Below are 12,878 nucleotides of genomic sequence, written 5' to 3' on the forward strand. Positions count from 1 at the left end.
GTCCTGAGACCTATCCTCCTTCCTTAAGGCGATGGCGATGTGCCACACTCCCTCCCAGACCACAGACTGATTGTAGGGTCCAAATCTCTTTATTCTAACAAGTCCTGACTCCCTGGGAAGGACAAGGGACTCTAAGAGGTCAAAATCCTATGAGTCTCAGAATGCCAGGGGAGCGGAATCAAAATCCTGGGGCCAAGATAGTCGTGGACAGTGTGGGGAACGGGCAAGGGAGAATTTGGGGACCAAGGACTCTCAGTCAGAATTGGGCGATGAAGTCAAGATCCCGTGAGCCTCAGGACTTGGAGCCAAACCCAGAATTGTTAGGGGAGGGGCTCGGAAATGAGAAGGTGGAGTCAGAATCTTAAGAGGGGTGACCTGGCTCCCCAGCGGGCATTCCAGAATCATCAGGATTCGGGGCAGGGCTCAGAAAGTCAGAGAGGGCGGAGTCGGAATCCCCAGGGGGCGGAGTCAGAATTCCAGGAGGGCCTAGCTCAGCATCCGTACGCCAGCTCAGACTCTCGGAGGGCGGAGTCATGGGGTCAAGGTGCGGACTCGACATTTCAGCTACATCAGGGCTAATGGTTGGTCCAAGAATGCCATAGGGAGCGTGCTCCGAATCCTCGGGGGGCAGAGTCAGAGCTCCAGGAACATCTGCACTTGAGGACGGGCTCAGAATTTCAGAAAGGATAGGCTCAGCGCCTCTAGGAGGCGAGGTGGGCACAGGAGCATCCTCATTTGAGGACGGGCTCAGAATTTCTGAGGACATAGGTTCAGAGGCCTTAGGAGGCAAAGTCAAAATCTCTGAGGGAGGAGTTAAGTTATCAAGGGGCGGGGCTTCGGCGTTCTGCCTTGCATCCCGGGCACCCTGGGGAGGCGGATCATCCTGGCCTGGTGGAGGCTTGCGAGAGAAGCGGGCAAAGGTTTCGGGGAGATCCTCGTGGGACTCTGGTAGGAAACCAGCAGCCTCAGCCAGCTCCCGGACCCGTTCAGAGAAACTCTCTAGCTGGTTAGACCGCAAGTCCACAAGGTACCTGAGGATAGATGGGAGACAGTCAGGGAACCAGGATCCAGGACACCCAGACCGCCCCCCCCCCCAACTCAGCACCCTGGGCATGAGGACAGCGCCCACCTGGCCAATTCCACTATCAGGCGTCCCCCAGGAGCCACGCAGGCCCCAAGCTCCGGGCTCAGCTGGTGGACCATCCTTCAGAAAGATGGAAAAGGACGAATCAGGACGCCTGGGTCCTCAACCCCTGGGAGAAGAGGGCTGGAGAAAGTGCTCCCAGGTTCCCCGAGGGAAGAGAGGATAGGGGTGATCAGTGATCCTGGGTCCCCGAGGGAGGAGAGGGCAAGGGGATCAGTGCTTCTATGTCCCTGAAGGAGGAGGGACTGGAACAATCAGGATGTCTGTCTGTCCTCCCCACCCCTGGTTCCTAGAGAAGAGAGCTGGGAATCTGTGTTCCTGGGTCTCTGAGAGAGGAGGGATTGGGAATCGGGATATCGTAATGCTCCATAGAGAAGGGGGTAAGTAATCAGGACACCTAAGTCCCTGAACAGAAAATTAGGGGGCTCAGAACACCTGAATATCTGAAAGAGGAGGAGAGGGCTGGAAGAATCAGGACACCTGGGTCCGAGGGAGGAGAGGATTGGAGATCAGCACTCGGTTTACTGGAGTGAGGTTTAGGGGATCAAGACTGCTGGAGTTCTGGAAGGGAAAGGGGAATGGGGTTGGCAGTTCTGGATGCCTGAGTCCCCGAAGGAAGAGAAAGAGAAAGGGCTTAGGGCCTTAAGACTGACTACAGGATCCCTAAGGCCGCATGGGCTAGGGGAGTGGGGAACCAGCCCTCAGTTACCCGCAGGACACGTAGAGAAGGTGGAAGCGGCTGTGGAAGCGATTTCGCTGGTGCAACGTCGGGGCAGCCCCCAGGGGCAGGAAGTGGACCCGGAAAGGTCTGGAACCAGCAGGTTCTGAACCCGAAGGAGACCAGAAGAGAATGACAGGCACTCAGTGCCAGGAAGAAGGGGGAGGAGGAGAAAGTAGAGGAAGAAGAGGATGGTGCCGGGACAGTACACCTCCCTTTTCTTTGAACCTTCCCACAACTTGTCCTGCCCTGTCCCGTTACACATATGTACACACCATGAACACGCATACAGACTCACAAGGCCCTCCCCATCCTCCAATCTGGGATGAGAAAGACTCGGGAAAACCCCTAATCAGGACTCTGATCTTCCCTCCCCCTAGTCCAGGTCTTGCCCCTGACCCTCCACGTATCCTATCCCTCCTCTTGGCCTCAGTTTCCCCTCTGGGAATCCAGATGGCTTCTAAGAGCCCTAAAGAGGAAAAGGAAGGAGACTAAAAGGAATCTCTGGTACTCGGAAGGAGGAAAGTTTGGGGGCCTCCTGTCACTTCTCACCGGAGTCTGGGGCCCCGCCCTCCGCCTTGGCCTCAGGTTTGGCCTCAGACACCTCATCCCCGGGGGTCACTAGGCTTCGAAACATCGAGGTCACATTGTGCAAGGAGATCTCACCAGCGCACTGTGGGAGCAACGGGCAGAAAATGTGGGAGGAGCCTAGAGAAATGGGCGGAGCCCTGGAGTGGAGCTACTAGGGGTTGGGGCAACCAGAGAAGCTGAAGACTCGGAGAGGAGATGTAGATGGGGAAGAGGCCGAAGTCTTCCGATGGAAGATGAAGAGATATAGACCCTGATCCCGAGAGAGAATCACAAAGACAAAACTAGAGAGGGAAAGCCAGAGACTCGGAGTCACTGACAGGGGGAGGGACAAAGACGCAGAGGGGGATGGAACCAGAGATTCTGAGCCTATGAGAAAGAACCACTCAGAGAGGGAAAGACAGGGACACAAGAGAAGAGAAGAAGAGACAAAGCAAGAGCCAGAGAGCCGGACCACCCTCTCTAAAGAAGAAGGCCCGTAGGTCTGCCCAGAGGACCGACAAAAAAAAGGGGGAGAAGCCCTGGAGGTGGGGCCCGGGTGGGCACCTTAACAGGGATTCCATTTCGGGTTTGCAGGACACTCTGATCATCGGACTCGATGCCAAAGGCCACGAAAGGTCCGGTAGCCACGTCCCCCCAGTAGCCTCGCACAGCCACACGCTCCCCACGCTGAGGTTGGAGGAGAGATATTGCTCAACTTTTGGATGTCTGGATCCACAAGGAGACTGAGGTAGGAGCATTGTTTCTTCTGATGTCAGAAGCTTGGAACGTGAACTACTGAGACCCTGAGGACAAAGAGCTGGAAAACTGGAGGCCCAGCTCCCCTGAAATAAAGGACTGGGAGGGAGGACCAGAACTCCCTCGGACCCCTGAGACAGTGAGTGGAGACCAGAACTTTCAGATCTCCTGAGATGGTGGGTGAGGCTCAAGACTCCTGGGTCACCAAGGGCTGGAGGGGACAGGGGCGACTGGGACGCCTTGGGATGAGAATTTGGGAATGAAGTCTGGGTCGCCCAGGGCTGGAGATGGGAAGCGGGCCTAGAGTACGCACATGACTCATCAGGCGCCCAGATGCCAGGGTTCGGTTTGGGAGTTGATAGGCCGAAGTATCCCGAATCTCAAAGGCCACACTGGTTTCCCTCCAGCGACGAAACTCTCGGCTGTTGATGACCCGGGCCTGAGAGGCAAAGAAAGGAAGGGAGGAGAGGTTCAAGGACTCAGGAATCCTCCCCACCCCCTTGATCTCCCCGCCTCTTTGGGAAGCCAGGAGACCAGCCTCTCAATCTCCACGCTAAAACTGCCAGATGTCCCAATGCGAAGGCACCTAAAACTACATTTCCCAGAAAGCTCCTGGGGAAGCTTAGGCGGCCTTCCAATGACATTCCCCTGCTGCCTGCTGGGAATGGTAGTTCTCGTCTTCCCACAAACCTCCCAAGGACCCTGGAGTCCAGAAGCTCTCACCCCTCGGTCATGCAGCTTCATATGCAAGTCCCAGTCGCTGACTCCGAGCCGGGCGTCGTAGCGGGAGCCCAGGTAGCCTCGGAGCCGAGAGTCCCACAAGCGGCTCAGAGGGAAGGAGGCTTCGGCCTCCGAGGCTGCCCAGAAGGCGAACACGGCCTCCAGGGAGTCCCGCTCCCGGAACTGAGAGCAGAAAGAGAGGGAGACTGGACTAGGGATGGATGGCAAATTGGTTCAGGAGGCAGAGACCCAGAGACCAAAAAAGAGGGTAAGAAGTGAGCTAGAATGGAAGCTTTTCCAGGGCAGGTACTAATACTGAAGTTTCACCTTCAGATCCCCAGTGCCCAACCCTAAGTTTGACCCATAAGAGCTTCACAAATGTTTTCTGTCCATCCATCCATCATTCATTTATCCACCCACCCATCCACTCATCCTTTATTCATCTATCCATCCATCCTTCCATTCCATTGAGGGCAAGCACAATTCATTTTGCCTTTGGATCCCTGGTGCCCAACCCTGAGCCTGACCCACAAGAGGTGCTTCATAAACACTTTCTCTCCATCCACCTATCGGTCCATCCATTATCCATTCCCTGAGACAAGTACAAATAGGAGACCCTAGGGATATATTTGAGGGAAAACAAGACCAGTATAATTGGGGGGAGGGAGAAGACAGGAGGAATAATGAAAACTAAAGCTGAAAGGGTAAGTTGGGGCCACAGGTGGCAAAGAGTTTTAAATGTCAACTAGGGATTTCTACTTGATCTTAGAGGTAATAAGCCACTGGATCCCGTAGAGCAGGGAGTGACAGGGCCACATGTGTACCTCAGGACCATCACTATGGAAGCCGGATGGAGGATGAACTGGAGAGGGCAGAGACTTGAGTCAGGGAGCCCAATTAGAAGGCTATGGCCCTAGTAAGTGAGAAGTGATGAAGCCTGAAGGTGGGTGTTGTCTTGTAAGTGGAGGGAAGGTAGAGATTTGAAGGTACTTGAATTTGAAACAAGTGCTTGGATGAGGTAGAAGAGACAAAGAGGAGTGTGCCCCAACCCCCACCCCAGGACTATAGCCGCACACTCCCATCCGGCCATTGACACCTCCTGCCCTCTCTACTCCCCGGACCTCGAACCTTGAGTGCTTCCAAGCTGAGCTGGGGAAGCTGAGCAGCCAAGTCATCCGGCTCAGGTAAGAGGCGACGCATGCGCTGGGACTGAGCTCGAACGTACTCGGCCACTTGGGTCCGCACAAGCCCGTTCCCCCATATCTCCAAGAATATCTCACTCTTTTCTGCGGAGAGGCGGAGGAGGGCGGCTGGGAACAGGGACGGTTAGGTCCCGAATTGGGAAAGGTCAAGGAGCAGGGATGCCTGAGTCCCCGACAGGATGGGGGCTGGGAACAGGAACCTCTAGGTCCGGGACCGCATAGGGGCAGAGACTGGAAACAGAGACTCAAGTCCCCGACTGAGGACACTTGGGGCAAGGCTTCCTGGATTCCTGTTAGGGTCTGGTTTCAGAGCTAGGACGCCTGGGTCCTGGAATAGGACGGACTCTGGGAACACGGACACCTGCATTCCAAAGGGAACAACCAGAAGCCTGGGTCCTGGGCTGGCTTGGGGATAGTGAGTTGCTGCCTCCACCGGCTTACCTTGAAGGCCCATCTTCTCTGGTGGCTCGAAGGCCAGGTTGAGGATCAGAATCTGGCGGGCCACTGCCTCCAGATTGTTTTCCAGTACGAAGAACTGGGGTCAGTTGTGAGAAAAGATGCGGAAACCAATATCAGTGACGGCAGCACTTAAGGGTAGCCCCCAGCCTCTGCCCTTTACCCCTCCCAGGGGGCCTCCTTCATCCAACCCAACTGGCACCTCCCAAGTTGTCTTTAAGCGTCCAATACGGGCAGACAATATGCTAAGCGCTGGCCACAAGGAGACCAAAAAAAGCAGACTGTCCTGCTCCCCTCCCCCCCCCCCCCCCCCCCCAGGTCCCAGCCCCCAGCCTCCTCCTGGAACTGTGCACACATTGAGCCTCCGAAGGGGCCAGCGCGGAGCCTGGGCCAGAGTCCGAAGAATATGCCGTGCGTCCACCGAGCCCAGGAGAAGGATGTCGAGTTCCGGGGGGTGGCCGGGGCTAGGGGCATCGGGAGGGCCTGGGATAGGGACAGGGAGGATTTTAGATCATACGCCTGGTCCCGCGGTCATGATCCCCGACCTCGCTCTCCCAGCCCTGCCCCTCTTCCCAAGCCCGCAAGCCAACCCAACCCAAGGACTTCTTAGGACTGAGTCAAAGATGCAGGGGCTCACATTCGGCCTGCAGATCCATAGCTGGGGAAAGGCCCCACCAGGCCACCGAGCCGAAGCCTTCTCCCGAGCCGGTCACCGTTGTCATCGCTTCGGGGGACAGTTGCCGAGCTAAACAAGGATCTCCAAGAGCCACGCAGGAGTTTGAGTCCCCCTCCCCCTGCCCACCCGTGGATTCCCCTCAATCTCCGCTGCCCGTCCCGCCCCTCTCTTCTCTCCTTGGGGCTGAGAGGGGACGGTAAACCGATGTACTGAGTTAGAATTCTCGCTCCCCTCCGAAGATGCTGGAAGCCTGTCCCCCTTCTTTCTCCTCAATCTCTGCCTCAGGCTTCCCAGCACTTCGAGAACCCCCAATTACCCCCTGGGGCCCTCGGGCTGGTCTCTCGCGGCTCTTTGCCTTCAAAGACGCCTCTCCTCCCGGACCCGCCCCTTCCCACCAACCGGTCAATGGAAGCTCGAGGTGCCCGATATGCCGGCCAATGTGAGCGCGCCGTGAGGGGCTATCCGGATCCCCTTGCGTTGGCAAGGACGCGGTTGCGCTTGGCAACATAAGAGCCAATGGGAACGCGTGGTAAAGCCCACGGGGCGGGGTCCGAAAGTAGACCCCTGCTAGGAAGTGGTCGCCCTGACAACGGTCGGACCAAGGACAGCCTGGATTCGAGGACTAGAACCCGTTACCCTGGGCGACTCCAGGGCCAAGGTAAACCAGCGGCGACTACCCAGCCGCCAAGCAAATGCAGTGTCTGATCGCCTCGCAGTCAGAGCTAGGGTTGGCTCCATCCTAGGCTCCGACTCCAGGCTCTCCCCGACCGTCCTACCACTCAGCCGCCGGCGGCCTTTTCCTAAAGCGCAGCCCTGACCCTGTCCCTCCCCTGCTCCTTGATCCCTCCAGGAGTTTAAGGCTGTTTTCCCCTTTCTTCCTTCTCCATCGCTAGCTGTTCATCATAAAAAAAACCTTCCACATCCCCCTTTGCCCTAGTGGCTTCCCAGATCGGCGGGTGCGTTCCCCTCACCCCCTTCTGCAATATCCCGGCTAGCTCCAAGCCCAACCCAGGTGCCACCGCCTACATCTCAGGGTTGTTGTGAGCATCCTACGAAATGATATACACATGAATACACAAGGGATAGCACTGTGACAGGTAAAATGGACGAGTGTGGTTAAATTAGTTAAAAGGGGAATGTCCAAATAAAACCAACGTAAGCAAGAGTAGAGGGATTGGGGACAGGGGATTTATAGACAGTTTCTCAGATAAGTTCTCATATCTCAAATATATAAAGGACTTTGTCAAATCCCAGCTGATAAACGGTCAAAGGATATGAATAGGCAAGTTGTCAAGGAAGAGGGCTAAGTCTATCAGAAACTGTCCTCACCCAACTGTGGCTGTTATTGTGTATAATGTTCTCCTGGTTCTGCTCATTTCACTCAGCAATCAGTTCATGTAAGTCTTTCCAGGTTTTTTTGAAGTCTGCCTGTTCCTCATTTCTTTTTTTTTTTTTAAATTAGATTATTTTATTTGTTTTCAGTGTTGGACAATCACTTCCATGTATCTTGGATTTTCCCCCCTCTCTTTCTCTCCTTCCCCTCTCCCTTCCCACTCCCTCCCTGAGAAGTTCTACATGTACATTCCTATTAAATACATGTTGCATAGAAGAATTAAACTGAATGGGAGAAACCATAAAACAAAATAAAACAGAACATAATACCAAAGAAAATGGTGTGTTTCTATCTGTGATCCAATTCTGTTGTTCTTTCTCTGGATGTGGAAGGCATTTTGCCTCAAGAGTCCATTGGAAAGTTTTAAGTCCATGCATTTCAACAAAGTACTAAGTCTACCAGAAAAATTCCTTGCTCACTGTGGCTGTTGCTGTGTACAGAGTTCTCCTGGTTCTGCTCCTTTCACTCAGCATCAGTTCACATAAGGCTTTCCGTTCATCATTTCTTATAGCACAAGAGTATTCCATTACATTCATATACCACAACTTTTTCAGCCATTCCCCAAATGATGGGCATCCTCTTGATTTCCAGTTTTGGGCCACCACAAAGAGAGCTGCTATAAATATTTTTGTACGTGTGGGACCCTTTCCCATTTTTATGATCTCTTTGGGTTAGAGTCCCAGAAGTGATATTGCTGGGTCAAAGGGTATGCACATTTTTATAGCCCTTTGAGCATAGTTCCAAATTGCTCTCCAGAATGGTTGGATCAGTTCTCAGGTCCATCAATAATGAATTAGTATTCCAACTCTCCCACATCTTTTCCGACATTTATCATCTTCCTCTTTTGTCATGTTAGCCAGCCTGATAGGTGTGATGTGGTACCTCAGAGTGGTTTTGATTTGCATCTCTCTAATCAGTAGTGATTTAGAGCATTTTTTATTTGACTATAGATATTCTTTATTTCTTCCTCTGAAAACTGCCTGTTCATATCCTTTGACCATTTATTAATTGGAGAATAGCTTGTATTCTTGTAAATTTGACCCAGTTCTCTATATATTTTAGAAATGAGGCCTTTATCACAGACACTAGTTGTAAAAATTCTTTCCCAGTTTTTTGCTTCCCTCCTAATCATGGCTGCATTGACTTTGTGCAAAAACTTTTCAATTTAATGTAATCAAAACGATCTATTTTGCATTTCCTGATGTTCCCTATCTCTTGTTTGGTCATAAATTTCTCCATTCTCCATAAATCTGACAAATAAACTATTTCTTGCTCCCCTAATTTGTTTATAGTATCAGCCTTTATACCTAAATCATGTACCCATTTGGACTTTATCTGGTGTACTTGGTCTATGCTGAGTTTCTGCCACACCATTATTCAGTTTTCCCAGCAGTTTTTGTCAAACAGTGAGTTCTTATCCCAGAAGCTGGGGTCCTTGGGTTTCTCAAACAGTAGACTGCTATCATCATTGCCTACTTGTGTACCTAACCTATTCCACTGATCTACCCCTCTATTTCTTAGCCAGTACCAAGTGGTTTTGATGATTGCTGCTTTATTTGAGATCTGGTATGGCTAGGTCACCTTCCCTAGTATTTCTTTTCATTAATTCCCTTGATATCCTGGAACTTTTGTTCTTCCAGATGAATTTTGATATTATTTTTTCTAGATCTAGAAAATCATTTTCTGGCAGTTTGATTGGTATGGAATTGAATAAGTAAATTAATTTAGGTAGACTTGTCATTTTTATTATGTTAGCTCGGCCTACCCATGAGCAATTGATGTTTTTCCAATTACTTAGATCTGACTTTATTTGTGTGAAAAGTGTTTTGTAATTGTGTTCATACAGTCCCTGGGTTTGGTTTGGTGCATAGACTCCCAAATATTTTATAGTGTTTACCATAACTTTAAATGGGATTTCTCTTTCTATCTCTTGCTATTGGGCTTTGTTAGTAATATATAGAAATGCAGATGATTTATGTGGGTTTATTTTGTATCCTGCAACTTTGCCAAAGTTGTTTATTATTTCAAGTAGTTTTTTACTTGATTCTCTAGGATTCTCTAAGTATATCATCATATCATCTGCAAAGAGTGATAACTTAGTTTCTTTTTTGCCTATTCTCATTCCTTTAATTTCACCTTCTTCTCTTATTGCTAAAGCTAACATTTCTAGTACTACATTGAATATCAGTGGTGATAATGGACATCCTTGTTTCACCCCTGATTTTATTGGAAATGCATCAACCTTATCCCCATTACATGTAATGCTTGCTGATGGTTTTAGGTAGATACTATTTGTGATTTTAAGGAGGGCTCCATTTATTCCTATGCTCTCCAGCATTTTCAAGAGGAATGGATGTTGTATTCTGTCAGAAGCTTTTTCTGCAGCTATTGAGATAATCGTATGGTCTCTGTTAGTTTTGTTGTCAATATAATCAATAATGTTGATAGTTTTCCTAATATTGAACCAGCCCTGCATTCCTGGTATGAATCCTACCTGATCATAGTGTATTATTCTTGACACACAGAGCTTCTTGAGGCAGGGACTGGTTTATTTTTTATTTTGTATTCCTAGCACATAGGGCAGTACCTGGCACATAGTGCTTAAAAAATGTTTGCTGATTGCAATAGAACTGAAGCAATCCTGCCCCCATTCAAACCTTCCTGCCTTCTGAGAATTCAGGTCTTGTTGAGAATTCCAGGCATCCCTTCCCTCTCCAGCCACCATAGTGACTGAAAGGTCACAAACTTTGAGCCTCTACTCCTTCAATCCAATCGTACAAATATTCATTAAGTACCTACTATGTGCAAGGTATTAAGCATAAAGAGATATTAAGGAGACATTTCCTATCCTCCAAAGGAATCTGGATGGGAGGGGGTGGGGAGAGACAACCTCAAAGAATCATAAATTTAGAGCAGAAAGGTATCTTAGAGACCATTCAAGTTCAACCCCTTCAATTTATAAATAGACAATGGTAAAGTGACTTGCCTAGGGTAAGCATCAGAGACAGGTTATGAACCCAGGTCTTCCTGACTTCAGGTCCAGTGCTCTGTCTACTATGTCAGACTGTTAACATGCCCAAAAGTCCTTTCTGAAGGAAGAGAGCACTACCACCAAAGTGGAGATGGAGAGGTTCACTCGTTGTAGGACCTGGCACATAAGCTAAGCTAGGAATTCTAGAGGGCAGAAGTGAGGATGGAGTACATTCCAGGAATAGGATACAGCTTGAACAAAGGGACAGAGGTGGGAAATAGAGTGTCCTCTATGGGGAAGACCAAGTAAGTGAGGGTGGCTAAAATATGGACTGTGTGAGAAAACAATGTTTAACCAGCTCTGAAAGACTAGGAAAAGCTCGGTGGTGACTATATTCAAATGTTAAACCAAGGGGTTTTATCTCATCCTAGGAAACAACGGACAAACCCATCAGATTTGTAGCAAAGACTCAGGGCGAAGGGGTGCAGCATGGTCTTATGTTTCAGGAAGAATATTTGTACAGCTGTGTGCTAATATTCCTGACTCTCATCTGTACACAGGTAAGGATTCACATATACACAGCTCTCCTCTCCTACTCCATATCTCAGCTCACAGGGACTGCTCCAGTCCAAGCTCCCCCAGCTCCTGCCCACAGCTTCTACCTCTGGGGGAAAAAAGCTCAACAGGGCAACAATACTGACACACACCACCAGCACCATCATCTCAATTCACATCCAGTGGCTCTGTAATAACAGTGCAGTTCACTTTAATAGTTCTCAAAAGGAGCTTAAACTAAAGCTCCTTCCCATGGGCAGGTTTCTGCCCTATATCTCTATTCACTTTCAAAGTTTGGAGGCTCCTTCAGCAAGTCTCTGCCTCAGAGGTCTCCTCTCAATTCTCTTCTTCTCAACGATAGCTCATCCCTTCATTGCTTGCTCTCCTCAGTGTCTGCTTTCTCAATACCAGCTCTCTTTATATATAGTTCTACTCAGCATCTGATTGTCTAGAACCCACACACATGTATCTTATTGACTAGAGCCAACATCTGATTGATTAGAGCCCACTTACATTTTTGATTGCCTGAAACTCAATCCAGAAAAACAGCAAAAGATCCTACTTTGCTTGCTGTTGCAGGGCTTTGACCTGGGCCCTTTTCTAGTTGTATGATTTAGTGGTCTCATCAGCTCTCACTATGCCAATCATCATGTCCATGAAAGTGACTCTCAGATGTCTTTACCCAGCCCTAACCTTTCTCTAACCTCCAATCCCCACCTCTAATGGTCTGTTGGACAGCTCAGACTGGAATTCCCATAGATCTCTTAAACTCAACCTGTCCAAAATTAAACTCATTATCTTTCCTCCCAGATTCTCCACTCATCCTGATCTCCCTATTACTATAAAGAGTGCCACCATATCCCAGGCTCACACCCTAGGAATCATCTGTAAGCCCTCACTCTCTCACCCCACTACATATCCAATCAGTTAAGTCCTATGATTTCTACCTTGGTAATGTCTTTCCTCTTGTTGAGGTTTAGGGGTGCTAGGACCCCAAAAGAGCAACACGGAGGTGCTACCTAAGTTAATTTGACTCAAGCCTTCTTTCAGCCAAAGAAAAACAAAGTGTATTACAAATCCTCGATATTGGCCAGACTCTTAAGGAATCTGAACATTTGTAACGCTAAAGTAAGTGGGCCAGATTGAATCTGAGCACCTTGATGGAGACCAAGATGGAGTTTATACAGAAAGACCATGGGAAGGATCTAAGGTTGGTCAAGTAGTCTGGGGTGATTGGAGGAGGAGTCTAGGGAAGATCTTGATGGGAGTGGACAATAGGCTGGGGTGACTGTGAGGTAACAGAGAAGGACCAGGAATGTCCGGGACCTGGACCATGTGGCCACGGGAGAATGGGGTCTAGATAGTATCAAGGGTGAGAAGTAGCTGGAAGCGATCCAGAGGTACCAGACAATGAAGGCCTGGGTTAGGTTAAGGGTAACATTATGGGCTTAGCCATAATGAAAGGTCAGTTGAGGGGATTGTAGCCTCAGGAGAATGCCAGATCAATTGGGAAGATTCAAGAAGAGTTCAAGAGGGTTTCTGCAGCCTGTACCTGTCACTCTGACACTGCCCCGACCTTGGTGCTTACCGCCCATGGATTATTGCCATAGACTTCTGGGGAGTCTGCCTGCCTCCAATCCAGCCTCCACTCAGCTAGATTGGATCTCCACTCAGAAAGTAACCTTCCTAAAATGTGGGTCTGACCTTGTCTAACACA

The 12,878-nt window shown here is 49.8% G+C and overlaps 1 protein-coding gene across 2 annotated transcripts; it reads right to left on the reverse strand.

Annotated features, from left to right (window-relative positions):
• Positions 1-70: 70 nt before the first annotated feature.
• Positions 71-6,862, reverse strand: DNAAF3 (dynein axonemal assembly factor 3). 2 transcript variants are annotated; one of them, XM_072607609.1, is made up of 12 exons: positions 6,642-6,862; positions 6,204-6,290; positions 5,922-6,049; positions 5,552-5,645; positions 5,037-5,194; positions 3,912-4,091; positions 3,502-3,627; positions 2,997-3,119; positions 2,415-2,535; positions 1,854-1,968; positions 1,130-1,204; positions 71-1,031 (listed from the first exon to the last, which is right to left on the reverse strand). In XM_072607609.1, the coding sequence occupies exons 1-12, from the start codon at positions 6,748-6,750 to the stop codon at positions 362-364; spliced, it is 1,986 nt and encodes a 661-aa protein (XP_072463710.1). In that variant the 5' UTR covers positions 6,751-6,862; the 3' UTR covers positions 71-361. The 2 variants fall into 2 exon arrangements, with proteins under 2 accessions (XP_072463710.1, XP_072463708.1); XM_072607607.1 differs by having other exon boundaries at positions 6,204-6,323.
• Positions 6,863-12,878: the final 6,016 nt, after the last annotated feature.

Source organism: Notamacropus eugenii, chromosome 5, assembly GCF_028372415.1.
Source record: "Notamacropus eugenii isolate mMacEug1 chromosome 5, mMacEug1.pri_v2, whole genome shotgun sequence".
Taxonomy (NCBI): domain Eukaryota; kingdom Metazoa; phylum Chordata; class Mammalia; order Diprotodontia; family Macropodidae; genus Notamacropus; species Notamacropus eugenii.